Source organism: Crassostrea angulata, chromosome 8 (genome assembly GCF_025612915.1).
Source record: "Crassostrea angulata isolate pt1a10 chromosome 8, ASM2561291v2, whole genome shotgun sequence".
Taxonomy (NCBI): domain Eukaryota; kingdom Metazoa; phylum Mollusca; class Bivalvia; order Ostreida; family Ostreidae; genus Magallana; species Magallana angulata.
The window spans coordinates 25,864,637-25,884,078 of record NC_069118.1 but is presented as its reverse complement, the minus strand read 5'-3'; the positions used below and the strand labels follow the sequence as shown (position 1 = coordinate 25,884,078).

Below are 19,442 nucleotides of genomic sequence, written 5' to 3'. Positions count from 1 at the left end.
GAAAGAAGACAAGGTTCTTAGATATGATCAGTATAGAATAAACAAGGTTCTTAAATATGGTCAGTATAGAGAAGACAAGGTTCTTGGATGTGGTCAGTATAAACAGGACAAGGTTCTTAAATATGTCCTGTATAAACTGGAGAAGGTTCTTTAAGAAATTGTCATTATTAAGTAGACAAGGTTCTTAGATATGGCCAGTATAAAGTAAAAAAGTTTCTTAGTTATGGTCAGTATATACAAGATAAGGTTCTTAGATATGGTCAGTATAGAATAAACAAGGTTCTTAGATATGTTCAGTATAGACAAGGCAACGTAATTAGATATGGCCAGTATATAGTAGACAAGATTCTTAAATATGGTCAGTATGTAGTAGATAAGGTTCTTAGATATGGCAAGTATGTAGGAGACAAGGTTCTTAGATATGGCAAGTATGTAGTAGACAAGGTTCTTAGATATGGCAAGTATAAACAGGGCAAGGTTTTTAGATATCGTCAATATAGAGAAGACAATTAAGGTTCTTAGATATGGCCAGTATAAAGTAGACAAGGTTCTTAGATATAGCTTAAATAAAGTATATAAGGTTCTAAGATCAATATGGCCAAAATGTAGCGTTGCACATTCTGGTGCATTTAGACAACATAATATGAATTGAATTAAAAATAAAAAAAACTTTTCAAAATAAATTAAGGAATTGTTTCCTAATCATTTAATAATGTAGGAAAATGATTATCAAGCGTGCAAGGTGACCTATAGTAAAGTTTAAAAAGAAAAATCATTAGCCAATGAGGGCTCGCTGAACTATGGAGGCGTAATAGGCAATCAATCAGATCGATATTCTTATCAAGGTTCTTAAATCCAACAACACGTTACTATTATACCTCCCCGTTTGTCATACGTCATGGCTGCTTTAAACAAAGAGTATGAAAGAATTACATTCAACTCGTACCCAAACAGACTTGTAATCATATTATCGAGTAAAAAATGAATTCATTTATAATATTATGCCTTCCTTCAAATAGTGAAAAGAATTTATAAATTTGTCAAGCTAATTAATTGTTTTTTTTTTTTAAAGATTGCATGTTAACAAAATTTTTTTATCAAACGTTAATATACGAAAGGGACCTCTTTGGCAAACTTATAGGAGATGACATTATATTATCAATAATTTACATTCATGTATCTCATATTTTCTTAATTATTGTAATTATATTAAAACCTTTGATTAACAAATAATCTTTTAGTCATTTACAATTCAAGTATCATTGTTTACGACCGGACCAATGGATTATTAGTCTGTTCGGATACGAGTCTGATTGGGTACGACTTCACTTGACTCCGTTAGGAATACCGAACCCGAAGCTATAAACTGATTGAAACAAGCATTTTCTTTATTATTATTTTCGTAATAACTCAAATCTGAAATAGAATTAGCTTATGATTTTTGCAATTTATATTTTCCATTCCATAAGGATTATTTATTCTAAATAACGTTGAATTTGACTCAGTAGTTCTTGAGAAGAAGATTTTTAAAAATGCACCCCCCCCCCCTTTTTCTACAATTTAGAGGTTTTCTCCGCTTTGAATAAAGATTGGTCTTTCATTTCTACAATTTATAGTTGCCTTCCCATAAAAATGCTTTGTGCCAAATTTGGTAGAAATTGGCCACGGGTTTTTAGAGAAGAAGTTCAAAATGTAAAAAGTTAACAGACGGACAGACAAACGGACGATGGACAAAATGTGATAAGAATAGCTCACTTGAGCTTTCAGCTCAGTTGAACTAAAAAAAAAAAGTAAGTTAAAACGTTCACCGGGATATGAACTTTGTTGGTCACGTGATCCAATTATGTGATGCACGAAGGTTCATATACATTGTAAGGAAACACATTTGCAAATGTATATATTTGTGTATAATTGTTGAAAAAAGATTCAAAACCAATAAATAACCCTTGGTTTATCAAAAGAAGAAGAATCGCTAAACATGTTAAAAGTGAACAAATAAAGAATAATAATGTAGATTTAAACATGCATTAAATATTTTATTATACATATACTGCAAATGAATTGTTGCATTTATCATCGGTAATAGAAAAACGAAATACAAAATCTGATGACTCTGCATCCATTTCACATGTGCTATTGATACAACTTTTGTAAAACAAGAAACACATACATTGGCCACTTGGATCACCTGTGCAACAATGTCTTTTTACCCGAAAAAATGAATATTGCAAATAGCTTCTAACTATATTTGATACAATATAATAGAATAACTTCTCTAAAGGACTATATATGATAAGAGCCTAAAATGGCCCCCTAAAATAAACATCATCATTTTACTATCATTCTTTGTTTTCTTAGTACAGATATGCATGTGATGTGTTTACATGATATTCATTTTTGTTCAAGTGCCCACAATTTAGAAATATGACATTGTATAGACAACCTTTTCCCGCCATTTTTGCATTTTTAGCGTAAAACAGCTTGTTTTCAAGCAGTGTTTCCTTCTGAAAAGATAAAGCGCATTCTTGAACAAATAAAATATTTTAATCAGAGATGTATCTAGACATGACTAATAAGTGACAAAAAAATGTTCCTTGTTCAAGCATGCGCTCTATATTTCCCATTCGTAAAAAGATATGTCAATTTTTGGCTGATTTTGATTGAATTATAGAAATGGCGTCACTTCTGACGTCATATACTGCCAGTGAGTGCAAATAAATCAAATAAATAGATGAAAAATATATTTTATATCAACTCTTCTAAAAAATTAGTTAACATTTTATTGTACCCGAAACACTTAAAAAATGGCGAATTATGGGGGCCAAATTTAACTCTTATCATATATAGTTCTTTCTGTTTAATATTTAATATTATTTATAAAAAAAAAATTCAAGCAAATTTTTTTTTATTCATCTGCAAATCAGTCTGCTTTCTATTCAATTATTGACAATTTGACTTAAGGAAAAAAAAACATATTAATATAGGAATTGTTTTCGACATACTATTAATAAACATGTACGGTATAGCATGCATGCATAAAAATCATAAACATAGGCTTAGTTTCATACTATTAAAGTATTTTCTTTGTGTCCCCGAGGTCATAATATAAAAATGTAATTCTTTGATGTGGATCTCTGGCTCTTTATTAAAAAATTCACAAGCTTTTCCCATGCCCAGAAATACTTTCAATGTGAAAAAATTGTTTAAAAATTGGCTCTAGAGAAGAAGTTGATAAAAAATATGTAAAAAGTTTAGATATTTGCCCTATGGATGCTTTGTGACATGTTTCGTTGAATCTTGCCCTGGACAAGTAGTTGAAAATTCAATAAAAAATCTCACAGACAGTCAGTCAGATGATAAGTCAAAATTTAAAAAGTAAACAGACCAACACCAAACGAAAAGTGATCCAAAAATTAATGCTAAAAAGCTTTCATCTCCTTTGTGCAAAAATGAAAAAATATACTCATACATGTATATCAAAATATATCATTGTATACTACATTTTAAAACAAACAAATTACATGCAGCTGTAACTTGATTCAAAGATATGACAAATTTTCAAATAATCCACATTTCCATTGTGGCCCTTAATAAAATTATTATAAACATTATCATTATGATGGATATAATGCTTTAACAAAAGGTATATCACATAACTGCAAAGTTACGAAAAATTACTTGTGTTGGATCAAAAATGAAAGCTGCATAGTCTGTCAGAAACAATTTATAGATTACACAGACAAATATCGTACATTATGTGTACAGTACTCTGTAGTTTATACAGAAAAACAATTCAACTGAATGACTTATGGCTTTTCATAATTAATGTTTGGAACATAATTATATTCATTCTTTTGACTCATCCAGATTACAAAAATTTAATGAAATAACTGAGTATCACATTGATAATCAAGTAAATTTGTTGCAATAAAAATAGGTATAATAAAACATTAAAATTAAAATTTTTGAAGCATTCACATCAAGTAATCAATAATTAAACACAGTTTGTGTAAAATTAACAAAAACAAAATTACATATTCCAAGATCAAAGATGACTTCATTAAAACTTCATCTTATCTAGTTGACTAGTAGTTCAATCTATACAGTTTCGTGCACCTCTTCAGCAAGACACGTTTTTTTTTATATAAAAATTTTTATATCGAGAATGTTCCAAGACACATGTATAATTCAAGATAATATATAATCACTCACTCATAAAAGTAAAATAAGAATATACATCTAATGCATGCTTTCTACAAAATATGCTCATGTAATATGGCAACAAATTGTCTTCAACAAAGTTTAACATGATTTGAATGAAGAGCAGTGAGAATTTTCACCTGAAAAATAATGTGATGGAACAAAACAATAATGTAGGTTTGAAAGAGTATAGGCAAAATAATATACAATATTTTGATCATTTGCAAAAAAAAAAAAAAAAAAAAAAAAAAAGAACATGTTCAATAAAAAAAATAAATAAAAAAAGTTCTTGGGGAAAAAAAGCATAAAAGAGTTCAGAGAATAAATCAAGTAGCTGTACATATCTAGGCAAAATACATGTCAAGTAACACAAATATTGATGCGGATGCTTTAGTATTAACATAAACTTGTAAATTTTGGTGACATATTAAAAGTAAAATATAAAATCATATAAAAAAGCAACCCTATAATAAAAAAATTCTTATAATTGAGCCTCTACTCTGGCAAAATAAATAAATTCACATTACATAAAAAAGCAAAAACTACATTTAATACCTTAATTGAGTCTGTATTGTACTAAAAAGAATTTATTAACAATAAAGAGTATTTTATCCCAAACATCATAGTACATGAAAAAACAAGAGGCCCAGGGGCCAAATCGCTCACTTGAGCAACAATTGCCTTAATTCTGATCAAATTAGCATTGCAGTATCAAGATATCTTGACAACTGAATACAGTAGATCTTGCTTTTTGGTAAATACCAAGCCCCTTTTGTTGTTGTACCTGTAAGAAGATTTTTCTCTATTCCTATATACCCCCCCCCTCCCCATTTCGTGGCCCCACTTTTCTCTAGGGAATCATGGTTTCATCAAACTTAAATCTGCATAACCTGTGCTTTCACACTAAGTACTGAGTTTTGGACCGAAAACTTTACCAGAATATTTTTAAAGATTTTCTCTATATATTCCTATGTAAAAATTCAAATCGCCATCACGGTCCCGCCCTACCACTAGGGACTGTGATTTTGCAAACTTGAATTTACACTACCTGTGGATGCCTCTATACATAAGCTTAAGCTTTTCTGGCCAAATAGTCTTTAAAAAGAAGATTTTTAAAGATTTTCTCTATATATTCCTAAGTAAAAATTCATCCCCCATTGTGGCCTCACCCTACCCCTGGACTATTAATAAACAAACTTGAATCTTTATGATCTGGGGATCCTCCACTCAAATTTGGGCTTTCCTGGCCTAATAGTTTTGAGAAGAAGACTTTTTCTCTATACATATATAAAAATTTATCCCCCATTGTGGCCCCGCCCTACCCCAGGGACCATGATTTGAACAAACTTTAATCTACATTATCTGAGGATGGTTACACGCCAATTTGAGCTTTCTTGGCCAAAAAGTTTTTAAAAGATTTTTTTTTAAAGATTTTCTGTATATATTCCTATGTAAAACTTGATCCCCCAATTGTGGCCCCATCCTACCCCCGGGGATCATGATTTGAAAAAACTTGAATCTACACTACCTGAGGATGCTTCCATTTTAATTTGAGCTTTTCAGGCCTTATAGTTTTTGAGAAGAAGATTTTCAAAGATTTTCTCTATATATTCCTATGTAAAACATGATCCCCCTATTGTGGCCCCACCCTACTGCCGGGGACCATGATTTGAACAAACTTGCATCTACACTATCTGAGGATGCTTCCACTCAAAGTTGAGCTTTCCTGGCCTTATAGTTTTTGAGAAGAAGATTTTTAAAGATTTTCTGTATATATTCCTATGTAAAACTTGATCCTCCAATTGTGGCCCCATCCTACCCCGGGGATCATGATTTGAACAAACTTGATTCTCCACTTCCTGAGGATACATCCACTCAAAGTTGAGCTTTTCTGGCCTAATAATTTTTGAGAAGAAGATTTTTTAAGATTTTCTCTATATATTCCTATTTAAAACTTGATCCCACAATTGTGGCCCCACCCTAACCCCGGGGACCATGATTTGAACAAACTTGAATCTACACTACCTGAGGATGCTTCCATTTTGATTTGAGATTTTCTGGCCTGATAGTTTTTGAGAAGAAGATTTTTAAAGCTCTTCTCTATATATTCCTATGAAAAACTTGATCCCCCTCTTGTGGCCCCTCCCTACCCCCGGGGACCATGATTTGAACAAACTTGAATCTACACTACCTGATGATGCCTCCACACAAGTTTAAGCTTTTCAGGCCAAATAATTTTTGAGAAGATTTTTGAAAAATACCAACAAATTTTCAATAATTCTCAATTATCTCCCCTTTAAAGAGGGCATGGCACTTCATTTGATCAAACTTGAATCCCCTTCACCTAGTGGTGCTTTGTGCCAAATTTGGTTGAAACCTGCCCAGTGGTTCTTGAGAAGAAGATGAAAATGTGAAAAGTTAACGACGACGACGACAACGACAACGACAGACAACGGACAAATTGTGATCAGAAAAGCTCACTTGAGCCTTTGGCTCAGGTGAGCTAAAAACCAAATAAAAGTGACAACATACTTATACATGTGTAATAACAAAATTGGGATTCAACTTTAGTCATATCACAATTTATCTATAGATTTCTATCCAGAAAAGATATATTTCCTCTGGCCTTGCTTTCAGTTCCCTGGGTAGGGTGGGGGTTGTTGGGGGTTTGTGGGATAGGGTGGGTAACCATCATCTGGGGGAGGGGCTACAAAACAGCAAAACATACATTGAAAAAATATTAAGTGCATGCACCAGTTACTTAGACTAGTTACAAACAAATATGAAATGCATACAAACACTGAAAAACCAATAGCATGTACAAACTTTTATTTTTATTGACAGGCTCAATTTGTTTACATGTGTTTGTTCATGTATCATATACATGTATTTAAGTATTCTATACTTGACATTTTTTTTTTTTTTTTGAATTTAGTGAAGTTGTACATTTTTATTTGTAAAGCATATGTACCCCCTTAATCAGGAGATGAAAATACAATGTACAGTCAAACTTGTATTAAGCAGTCACCTGTGGGAGGCACCCAAAGTGACCTCTTAACAGAGGTGACCTTTGAATAGAGACTTGTGAATTTGCCAACATTAAATATCTTATTAAAATAATTACCACAATAATGTATCAAAATGATAGATAAAGTATAAGTGATTAAATGTTTTTTATAGTATCTATTATATTTAGAAATAAGTACAAATAACATAACAATAAAATTATAGAAAAAAGTCACTATGTGGTAAAACCTTGTCGGTAACATTTTCACAATTATAACACTTACTATCTTCATGAGTACCGTATACATAGAAAACAAACACTTTTAACACAAATCAACAATTAAGTTTTTAACCGAACCTATCTGAACTTCAATCTAGATTATCATGAAATCAAGCAATTTTCTCTTGCCTCGCCGCGGACATTTTTGACACCTATTTCATTCATGTTTATTAAACAAACATTGTTAATACATGTTTAAACAATTCACTTGATTCCAATTCGTATCTGATCTGCCAATTATGTATTATAAATACATCGATTAATATGGTTTCTCTCGCCTCAAGCGTATAGTTATTGTTTACGTTTATCACCCGACATTCGGAAGCCATGTTTAAAATCCCCGGGTGTAAATCATGTGACCGGCCAAAATGGCCGCCTAATGCAAGTCGATAGCCTGGTTCCCGAGGCCTTCCGATTGTGGAAGCACAGAAGCACAATCGGAAGGCCTTGGGAACCAGGCTAGCAAGTCAATTGTACAGTTTCTGATCAAAATACGATGACCGCTGACTGCGTTAGACAGGTGACCGCTCTTTAGAGGGCGATTATATAGGATTTTTCATCGGGAGGAAATAAAATGACCGCATACGAAAGGTGACTGCTTAATAGGGGTGACCACTACGGCAGTTTTGACTGTATGTGCTTATTAGAATTTTCACCTAAAAAAAAAAACCCACCCTGCTGCCTTTGACTACTGAACACATACCTGAGGGTGCTGCCTTGTTCTCCTGAGGGGGGTACCCTGACCCGGTCATTGGTGGTGCTTGCTGTACTGGGGAATACCCTCCTTGTACAGGGGGTGGGTGCTGAACATACCCTTGGTAAGGGTACTGGTTTTGAGCTGTGGGGTACTGTGTATAAGGTTGCTGAGGAGGATACTGGTTTGGATAGGACTGTTGTGTTCCTGTGGTGATAATCATCTGATTGGCTGGTTGTCTGTACACCTGACCAGCTGACCTTTGCCCTGTTTAAAAAGAATAGAGTTAAATTAAATCATATGAACTATTATGAGAGGATGTAAACACTAGCATTTCTAAATTGTTAACTTTATAGCACATCCCTGTTACATGGTATATGGTGAAACTGGACGATTTCCTCTGTATATAACCATTTTTACTAGATTGATTTCATTCTGAGCCAACATTATCAATAGCAGTGAAAACAAGTTAAGCAAAATCATATATATGTATGTACGTATTCTATTTGATAAGGGACAAATATTAAATCCATGGCTATGCTCTTTAAAAAATGTTTTAGATAAATGCGGGGTTTCACATTTATGGTGTGATCATTAATCGTACCATTATAACTCCAGTTGGATTAAGACAACTATTAACCAAAGGTTAAGAGATCAATTTTTACAAAAATGGCGTAACGATATTCAGGAATCGACTAAGGGTGTTATATATAGAATTTATAAAACAAATTTTGAATGTGAACGCTACTTACTCTTGTTACCCAGTAAATTAAGAAAAATATTAGTTAAGTTTAGAACTACGAATCATCATCTTCCTGTTGAAATAGGAAGGTGGGGTATTGTTGAAAAAGTAAACGTTATTGTAATTTGTGTAATTGTAACAAAATTGATGATGAATTTCATGTTATATTAGAATGCAAGGCATTAAGTAAATTACGAAGTCAGTTTTTAGATACATATTACTGTTCTTCTCCTAACACTAAAAAGTTCTATGAAATCATGTCTTCAGTCGATTATATCACATTAAGAAAATTGTGTTTCTTTATTTCAAAAATTAATCATACTGTTCGTGCACCCCACTTACTTTCATGAACTTTACAACTATATTGTATATATGTAAATATGTTTGTTCTTCTTATGTACCTCTTGTACCATTATATGGTGTTGAGTGAAATAAACTGAACTGAACTGAACTGTTCGATTTAGAAAACAACACTGGTGACTAATGAGAATATTACAATATAATGATAGGAAAAAAAGCATAAGTGTTTACAAGAGGCCCATGGGCCACATCGCTCACCTGAGGAACAATAGGTATGATAAAATCAGCTTAATGGAGTCATAATACAAACTATCTGGACAATGTACAATAATACATGTTGATCCTGTATAAATAAAATCCATTTTTCCCCTGGATATTCTTATGTTTATAATCATCTTTTCTAACAGGATGATTTTATAGTCATATCATATGTTGAGTATTGCAGTTCTCAAAAAGATCCTTAACAATTGTTTATATAATGGATATAAACGTACATAAACTCTGAACCTTCTTGTGAGGCCAAAGAATTGTCCTGAGGCCAAAGTTTTAACAATTATAAAGAATCATCTGGCTGATTAGTTTCTGAGAAGAAGATTTTTAAAGATTTACCATATATATTCCTTTGTTAAACTTTGACCCCCCCATTTTGGCCCCACCCTACCCCTGGGGATCATGATTTTCACAACTTTGAATTTACACTACCTGAGGATGCTTCCACACAAGTTTAAGCTTTCCTGGCTGATTAGTTTCTGAGAAGAAGATTTTTAAAGATTTACTCTATATATTCCTATGTAAAACTTTGACCTTCCATTGTGGCCCCACCCTACCCTCGGGGGTAATGATTTTCACAACTATGAATCTACACTACCTGATAATGCTTCCACACAAGTGTCAGCTTTACTGGCTGATTGGTTTCTGAGACGAAGATTTTTAAAGATTTACTATATATATTCCTATGTAAAACTTCGACCCCCATTGTGGCCCCACCCTACCCCTGGGGATCATGATTTTCACAACTATGAATTTACACTAACTGAGGATGCTTCCACACAAGTTTCAGCTTTCCTGGCTGATTAGTTTCTGAGAAGAAGATTTTTAAAGATTTACTCTGTATATTCCTATGTAAAATTTCACCTCCATATTGTGGCCCCACCCTACCCCCGGGGATCATGATTTTCACAACTTTGAATCTACACTACCTGAGGATGCTGCCACACAAGTTTCAGCTTTTCTGGCTGATTAGTTTCTGAGAAGAAGATTTTTAAAGATTTACTCTATATATTCCTATGTAAAACTTTGACCACCCATTAAGGCCCCACCCTACCCTCAGGGGTCATGATTTTCACAACTATGAATCTACACTACCTGAGGATGCTTCCACACAGGTTTCAGCTTTCCTGGTCATATGGTTCATGAGAAGAAGATTTTTAAAGATTTACTCTGTATATTCCTATGTTAAATTTTGACCCCCAATTGTGGCCCCACCCTACCCCCGGGGGTCATGATTTTCACAAATTAGAATCTACACTCCCTGAGGCTGCTTCCACACAAGTTTCAGCTTTCCTGGTCTTATGGTTCATGAGGAGAAGATTTTTAAAGATTTACTCTATATATTCCTATGTAAAACTTTGACCACCCATTAAGGCCCCACCCTACCCTCAGGGGTCATGATTTTCACAACTATGAATCTACACTACCTGAGGGTGCTTCCACACAAGTTTCAGCTTTCCTGATCTTATGGTTCATGAGAAGAAGATTTTTAAAGATTTACTCTGTATATTCCTATGTTAAATTTTGACCCCCAATTGTGGCCCCACCCTACCCCCGGGGGTCATGATTTTCACAAATTAGAATCTACACTACCTGATAATGCTTCCACACAAGTTTCAGCTTTCCTGGTTTTATGGTTCATGAGGAGAAGATTTTTAAAGATTTACTCTATATATTCCTATGTAAAACTTCGACCACCCATTATGGCCCCACCCTACCCTCAGGGGTCATGATTTTCACAACTATGAATCTACACTACCTGAGGATGCTTCCACACAAGTTTCAGCTTTCCTGGTCTTATGGTTCATGAGAAGAAGATTTTTAAAGATTTACTCTATATATTCCTATGTTAAATTTCGATCCCCAATTGTGGCCCCACCCTACCCCTGGGGGTCATGATTTTCACAAATTAGAATCTACACTACCTGAGAATGCTTCCACACAAGTTTCAGCTTTCCTGGTCTTATGGTTCATGAGAAGAAGATTTTTAAAGATTTACTCTATATATTCCTATGTAAAACTTTGACCCCCCATTGTGGCCCCACCCTACCCTCGGGGGTCATGATTTTCACAAATTAGAATCTACACTACCTTAGGATGCTTCCACACAAGTTTCAGCTTTCCTGGTCTTATGGTGTATGAGAAGAAGATTTTTAAAGATTTACTCTGTATATTCCTATGTTAAATTTTGAGCCCCCCATTGTGGCCCCACCCTACCCCCGGGGGTCATGATTTTCACAAATTAGAATCTACACTACCTGATGATGCTTCCACACAAGTTTCAGCTTTCCTGGTTATATGGTTCATGAGAAGAAGATTTTTGAAAATTTCTCGAAAATTTTCATAAATTCCTAATTATCTCCCTTTGCAAAAGGGCGTAATCCTTAATTTTCACAAATTTTAATCCCCTTAGGCTAAGGATGCTTTGTGCCAAATTTGGTTGAAATTGGCCCAGTGGTTCTTGAGAAGATGTTGAAAATGTGAAAAGTTTACAGACAGACGGATGGACGGACAGACGGACAGACAGACAGACAGACGACAGACAAAATGTGATCAGAATAGCTCACTTGAGCTTTCAGCTCAGGTGAGCTAAAAACTTAAAACATATCATTTTTTACTAAAGTTTTGAGTATGCAAATTTATAAATTTTATTATTAATCATGTACATTTGTATAACATTTGTAAATCAGTCAAACATGTTTATTTTGAACTCAATGCCAGGGTGTAAAATTTAGTTATATATGTATTTCAGGTGTCTTTATGTTTGGAAAATTCTTTAGAAAAGTATTGATGGTGATGATGAATTATAAAGGACTATATACGGTTTGAGCCTAAAATGGCCCCCTAAAATGAACATTGTCATTTTACTGTAATTCTTTACTTTATTTGTACAAATATACATTTGAATTTTTTTCATAATTTTCATTTTGATTTTAGTGCCCACAATTTAAAAATATGACATCATAAAGTTTACCTTTTCCCGCCATTATCTCATTTTTTTTGGCATAAAATGGCTTGTTTTGAAGCAGTTTTTCTTTAAGGAAACATTGAGCGACTGCTTGAACAAACAAAATATTTTCAACAAAGACGTATCTCCCCAGTATTTATAATTTACAAAAAGTTTGTTCTTGTTCAAAGAGTCGCTCTATATTTCCCATTCGAAAAAAGATAAGAAAAATGTCAATTTTTGACTGATTTTGATTAAATTATGAAAATAGCGTCACTTCTGACGTCATATACTGCCAGTGAGTGCATAAAAATCAAATAAATAGGTGAAAAACATATTTTATGTCAACTCTTTTATTAAATAACACAACAAATTAATGTACCTGAATCACTTTAAAAATAGTGAATTATGGGGGCCAAATTTGACTAATATCATATATAGTTCTTTGTTTCATAATCAAGTTTGTTAAATTTTTCTTGAATATTGATTCAGAAGCAAATTTCTAAAGGAGTGTGCTGAGAGAGAATGAACCTTTATTGAGTAAATATCAGGATGGATAATTACATGTAAATTACTTTTAAATTAGTCAAACTCAAAATCCATGGATCACTTACTTCGCATACAACAACAGCAGACGACGACTATAGAGACAACTATGACGAGGATGATCAGCCCGACCACGATTCCAATGATGGCCGCAATAGACATGGTGGCATTCCTTACCACATTGTAACTGCTTTCAAAATCGGAATGATTGGAATCAAAGTCTGCAAGAGAGATAAATCGATAAAATTTCAGTTGTAATAAATACATGTATCACAATGTTATATTTCTAAGACTTAAATTCTTATGCATATACTTTAATACTGCATTACTGATCATAACCTCACATTTGAAAAGCTTATACTGCCAGTATATAAATTATGTAAAAATTAAACCATTTAAAGAAAGCATTTGCTGTTGGTTTTGAAATATATCATAACTGTAATACATGTAATTGTAAACTTTGGCATAAGCATATGATACATATAAGTACTGATATTACATATTTACTTATTTACAGATTAACATAATCATTTTAAAAAGTGAAATTTGATAAATATTTACTTAAATTTTCAAAACACTGTCAATCAAATTCAATCTTACCATCTGAATCACAGAAAGCAATCCCAAGCCACAAGATAATCAAAACAGTACATAGTTGTAGATCTTTGATCCGCCACATGCTTGCAGTCTACAGGATATAATTATGATGTTAATTTCCTTCACTGTATTTTTTAAAAGAAAAAACCTTTCCGAAAAGTGTATTAAAGAAAAATCCACACACTTTCAATATATTTCTTTTACTGTTTAATCTGTAGATTGTTAAAGCAGAGACATAAATAACAATTATGTCTCTGGTTAAAGCTAATACCAGAGACATAAACTGATAAATAACAGAGATTGGCAACACCGCCATTAACGTGTTTTGTTGTTGAAAAAATGTTATGTATGTCTGTGCTAATACATTTTCTAATGACTAGAAAATGAAACAAAATTTAAAAAAAAATTAATGAGTTCTGAATTACATATGCTAAAGCTAAGTAGTATACTAGTATATACATAGACTTGACCCTATTGACTATTATAGCTATTATACTGGTTTCTGTTATTCTACAGTCATGTATACACGTTTCATCGGCTTGTCAGTTCATTCAATCTTGGCGGGAAGAGATATTCAATAATCAAAGTGGTTTCATAGACACTTACAGATCTGTTTTCTTAAGTAATCCTTCCTTGTTTATCAAAGCGATGTATTTTAAACCAAATTGGAAAATCCCTGTTTATGCCGGAAATTACGCGATTCCCCTCATTACGCAGTGACTAGTATATGTTTCAAGTATATCGAACCCGAACAGCTAACTCCACACGACATGCATTATCCCACACAAAAAAGTAAAGTATTTTCTCAGTAAATTTGTATATTTTTACATGGTTTTTGGCCTAGATATTCTGTAAGACCGGCCTGCCCCTAAAAAAAACTTAGATATTTTCATAGGTTTTGTTCAAAGGAATAAATTAATAAGATCGATTTTTTAAAAGGGACAACCTGGCCCTGGGATCGCGATGGCTTTGTAAGATACGGTGTTTTTCTTGTGTCCTGGTTCGTTTCCGTCTGTGGGCATATACTTAAGAAATAAATTACGAGTTTTCGTGAATGTTGCAGAATAACCTCCGAGGTCGAGAAATGTTGTTTTGAAATATAAAAGCCGAGGCGTTAGCCGAGGCTTTTTGTATTTCAAACAACATTTCGAGACCGAGGAGGTTATCCTGCAACATTCACGATAACAAGAACTTTATTTCTATTTTACTAACAGCCCAGTATTTCTACAGATCGTTTCTTCTATAGAGAGACGATCTAGGTCATTTTGACGGCTGTTCCGTGTAACCCCAACGGTTTTGTTAGTAATGTTTACATGTGTATCGATCAAAGGAATCACATGCAGACGACAGACGTTTTCTTTGGATTTTAATACTCTTCACTTATTTATAAAATATCTTTGAGTCATGTTCCTAATATGTTAAGGGCAATTTAATACGATTATTACTACTAAACGTGATATATTTAATTTAAAAACATGCAGTGAAAATGTGTTAGGGAGGTCCTAGGAACAGCCGCATTGATCTCTTAAAAATAAACATTTGAGGCAATACACATCCTTTTGACTGGATTTAACACGTGAAATTGACATGGTTAAAAAAAATTACGGTTTGAATTTGTACTTTCATGATCAGTGCGAGACAAATAGGTATTTCTGATCTGATAATTTACTGATGACGTTCGTGGTATATTGGAGAATAATGTCCGCGGCATCTCTTTGATCTCGGCAATAACTGTAGTAGAATTTTTCTTATTTTAAAAGTAACGGCATTAATAAACGCCCTTTCTTTTTTTTATGCAGCATTGTGGATTTTGTATATTTAATTTCGATTTTCTTCCTTAAATACACATGTACATTTGCTCTTTAAATAAAACATATCGATGAAAAGAGTATATACTTAACTACATGTAGTACACGTAAAAGCAATCAACCGGAACTATAAACACTGTGCCGGATAATTATGCCAGTGCCATTAGGTAGCATTTTTGCACCCTATGCTACATATATCGAAAAATTCAAATATGCCATACGATAGACTACATGTAACACTTAAAGAGTTTACAACCACCTTTGTTATCATTGTATATCACCTGTCAAGTGAAATAATTAATTACCTTTCAAAATTAAATTCCTGCTGAAAAATATTTTTTTTTTCCATAGGAAAAGCGATATTCCTACCGGAAATTTGAAAATATCGATCGGAATACAAAAAAAAAACAACAAAAAAAAAACCCCTCATACAGGCCTAGGACTTTCAATTAAATTCCGAGAGGATTTGATAAAATCCGAAAGGAAATCTGAATTTCCTATTGGAAACTACCTGTCTGAATCAAATTCATGCAGAAAAATAAAACCATTCTCCTACAGGAAACATAATTCCTCAAGGATTTTTAGAAAATCCTATAGGATTGTGAATATTTCCTGTAGAAGAATAATTTCTCCTATGGGAATTAAAGGTATATGTGGCGTATTTTGTCATGCTAAAAAATATTTGATTGATTTATTTATTTAAATATGTTATATAAAGATATATTTTCACAATAAATTATGCAGTTTATATCAATCGGGTTAAAAAGAAAGAAAAAAGAGATAGACTGAATTAAACTAAGTTTTTATCATAAAGTTGTAGTCAGGTTCGTACGTGCTCCATGTGTTCCATGTCTTTACTTCGTAAGTTATGAACCACAAGTGGATTTTCGTTTAGAGAAATTTTTGAATAAAGAATAAATAAACACTCTCAGTACATGCATCCCTCAGGGAGAGGGGGTATTCACTCATTTTACCGTGTCGTTGAAGCTAAAATAGTCACTGTTTCATCTTTATTACACATAATTACCAACAATTTATATCGTTCTACGTAAATGAATAACGGAATAATAATGGTTCGAGTATCATCTGATATAGGAATTATATAATTTAAGACATAAAAACATGATTCTAATTTGTAAACAAACTGTTCTTCCATCTGTGTTACATGTATAGGTTTTTCCGCAGTCATGCGCAGTGGCGTTACAAATGGCCGATCACTTTAATACTCATCAGACGTTTAGCATATTTAGAGACAAATAACTAAAAAAAGAACATGTTTTACGGGCCTAGAGTTTGTGAAACGTCTAATTATAAGATGCATGATGTATATTTTTACTGAAACTCATGTCAAAAATTTTACTCCAAATACGCCACATATACCTTTAACATTTTCGTATGGGATATTAATTTTAAAAGGTAAATATCTCACCTGTCAGGTGAAACACACTAAAAACAAAAGTGGTTTTATACTCTGACTAGACGATGGTCTATCAATTGGTATAGATTTTTTCGAAACTGCATCGAAAGCGGGTGGAAAAATGCCACCTTGGCACTGGCATAATTTTTCCGACACAGTGTTTATACCTTAGTGTAAGCACGCTTTGTTTGAGGACAAGAATCATTCACTCTGTGTTACTCAAAACAGGTGCAACGTAAAAAAAAACATGCCGAGCAAAAACTGTTGCTCTTGCTTTCATGAACATCTATAGGAAGTAGTACAACTGTGAGAGAAGTACTGCAGATCGAGTAGATGCAGTTTGTTCTTTGCAAAGAATGTGTGCGTTGTGACATTTTATGCCAAAAATGCAGGGGGGAATGTTTATAGATTAAAAAATGGGGGTAGGTCAGTTAGAATCTGAAATCCGTCCCCTTGTCATCCCGGCATCAGGTACGTCCCCTTATACAAAGCTTAAGGATGCATGCAGTTAATTAATTGTTAATACGGAAAGAGTTCAGTTGAATGTACGGTGAATGATGATAGAATTCGAATGCCTGGTAAAAATCATTCTACATCTATAAACATCATTCTTCCTGTTATTTCTGTTGAAAAAAAACTTAGGCGACGTGCATTGTTTATAGCAAAGAGTCAAAGGATTTGCAACCTTTGAAGTCGATATTTGCTTATACATGTACGTATGTCCTTTGTTGTAAATAAACGCATATAAAGAACATGTATCGTTTATAGAAAGTAAACTGATTTTTTTTTTAAAGATAATCAAGTAAAAAAGCGCGATAACTTATACTGCTCGGACAACGACTGTGAATCTTTTTTTTTTCAATCACTGTGCATTACGAGAACTAGAACCTAAGAGTTTACTGTGTATGGCCTAAAATCAAGACGTGGAAAGGAAATCGATTTTTTTGTAAAGACAGAAACCCATACAGATCCTATAGGTTAATTCAATTGTTATTCGCAATAGACCCTTTCACGTTTATAAATGTCATTCATGAAACTCTGCTCACTCAGCCTTACATGAATGAAAATAAGGAAAACATTCTGAATCTAAATTCACAAGATTCCAACCAGGAAGCACGAAGCACATTTGTTATTTGTACTAAGGTTGGGGTTTTTTTCCTCTCATATTAAAGGTGTCGCATAAATTAATTAATCATTATCATTGTTACAATAGTTTTTACCAGTTCGTTAAATGCATTCGTGACGAGAGAGAGAGAGAGAGAGAGAGAGAGAGAGAGAGAGAGAGAGAGAGAGAGAGAGAGAGAGACTTTTTTTTACCATATTATTTTTATTTTTGATGTAAAATTAAAGAATGCTAGTTTAACATCATGCTTCTCTCGACTCCTAAAAAATTATGTTTACAGTCAATTACCGATTCAGAAGCACGATTTGCCATTTTATTACTTGACCCGATTAAAGTCTTAAAAATCCAATTAATCAACAAAAATGTTATGAATAATGATAAATGTGATTTAAAAAAACAATTTTCAAATTTCAATACTAAAGAAGTTATAACTTCGCACAATTGCAAACGACTGCATGAAATTAGATTTGCGAGAAGTCACGCGCACTTGACTTATATAATTTACCGGGCCCTTTGTGTTGAACTAAAATACAAGTATAAGCTGCCAATAAATGTTATGTTTGGACTTGGGACGTGTACAGTATCTGGTTGTAATAAGTTTAGGACAGCTCTTAAATATATGACGGTTTTGTGAAACGTTATAACAACTGCTAAACTAAATTAAGGCAGATCATAGTTATAAAGTACATGTAGATTTGTGAGAGAGGCCCAAGTACTTTTCTTTTAATTTATAAAATTTCTTCTTCGTAACGCTCAAGTTACCGCACCAGTTTAAACATACAATGCACTTTTTTCTAGATTTAGAATTATATGACATTAATGTAATGTATTGCGCTAACCCAGATCATCTATACCGTATACACAAAGATGTATACTAAATCTATTTCATCATAACTTTATTATTCATATACACACAAATTAACACAGTTTTATGCAACTTCCTTGTCTGCATTTTTGTTTTTATATTTTTCATTTACCATTAGATTTGTATTTTTTCTGATACTATACCTGAACAATACCTTATCAATTGTCATTACAGTACATATTTTTTAATTTCAATATTTTATTTATTGCACAAATTTTTAATGCGGCATTATTTATCATATGAATTAGATGACAAATGGTCGCTAAGTTACGCTTACAACAATTTTTGATTTTGTTGTTACGTACAATATACAAATGTACATATATATTCTGACATTTTTTTTTTTTTAGTTTGATGAAACATAACGATATACACACCATTTTTGCATCAAGTGATTGTAAGCATACGTACGTACGTACCACTACATGTATTTAGTCAATGACATGTACAATGTATGCAAACCGCCCATCAGTTTTTTCTAACTGTTTTGGAAAATGTACATGTGACTCTTATAAAACGTACTTCTGTATAATAAAAAAAATAATTTATTGAAAATTTCTAATAAAACAAAAACAAAAAGAAAACAAAATCGAAAATAGAAAAAAAAAAATGAACAGCAAAAAAAACAAAAAAAACAACCCCCCCCC

At 32.9% G+C, this 19,442-nt stretch overlaps 1 protein-coding gene across 1 annotated transcript; it reads right to left on the bottom strand.

The window, feature by feature from the left end:
- Positions 1 to 1,931: 1,931 nt before the first annotated feature.
- On the bottom strand, positions 1,932 to 14,309 carry LOC128157771 (calcium-binding protein P-like). Its single transcript, XM_052820396.1, has 5 exons — positions 14,189 to 14,309; positions 13,586 to 13,673; positions 13,054 to 13,206; positions 8,190 to 8,447; positions 1,932 to 6,907 (listed from the first exon to the last, which is right to left on the bottom strand). Exons 2-5 carry the CDS (start codon positions 13,662 to 13,664, stop codon positions 6,834 to 6,836), a joined length of 564 nt encoding a protein of 187 aa, XP_052676356.1. The 5' UTR covers positions 13,665 to 13,673; positions 14,189 to 14,309; the 3' UTR covers positions 1,932 to 6,833.
- Between the last annotated feature and the right edge of the window lie 5,133 nt (positions 14,310 to 19,442).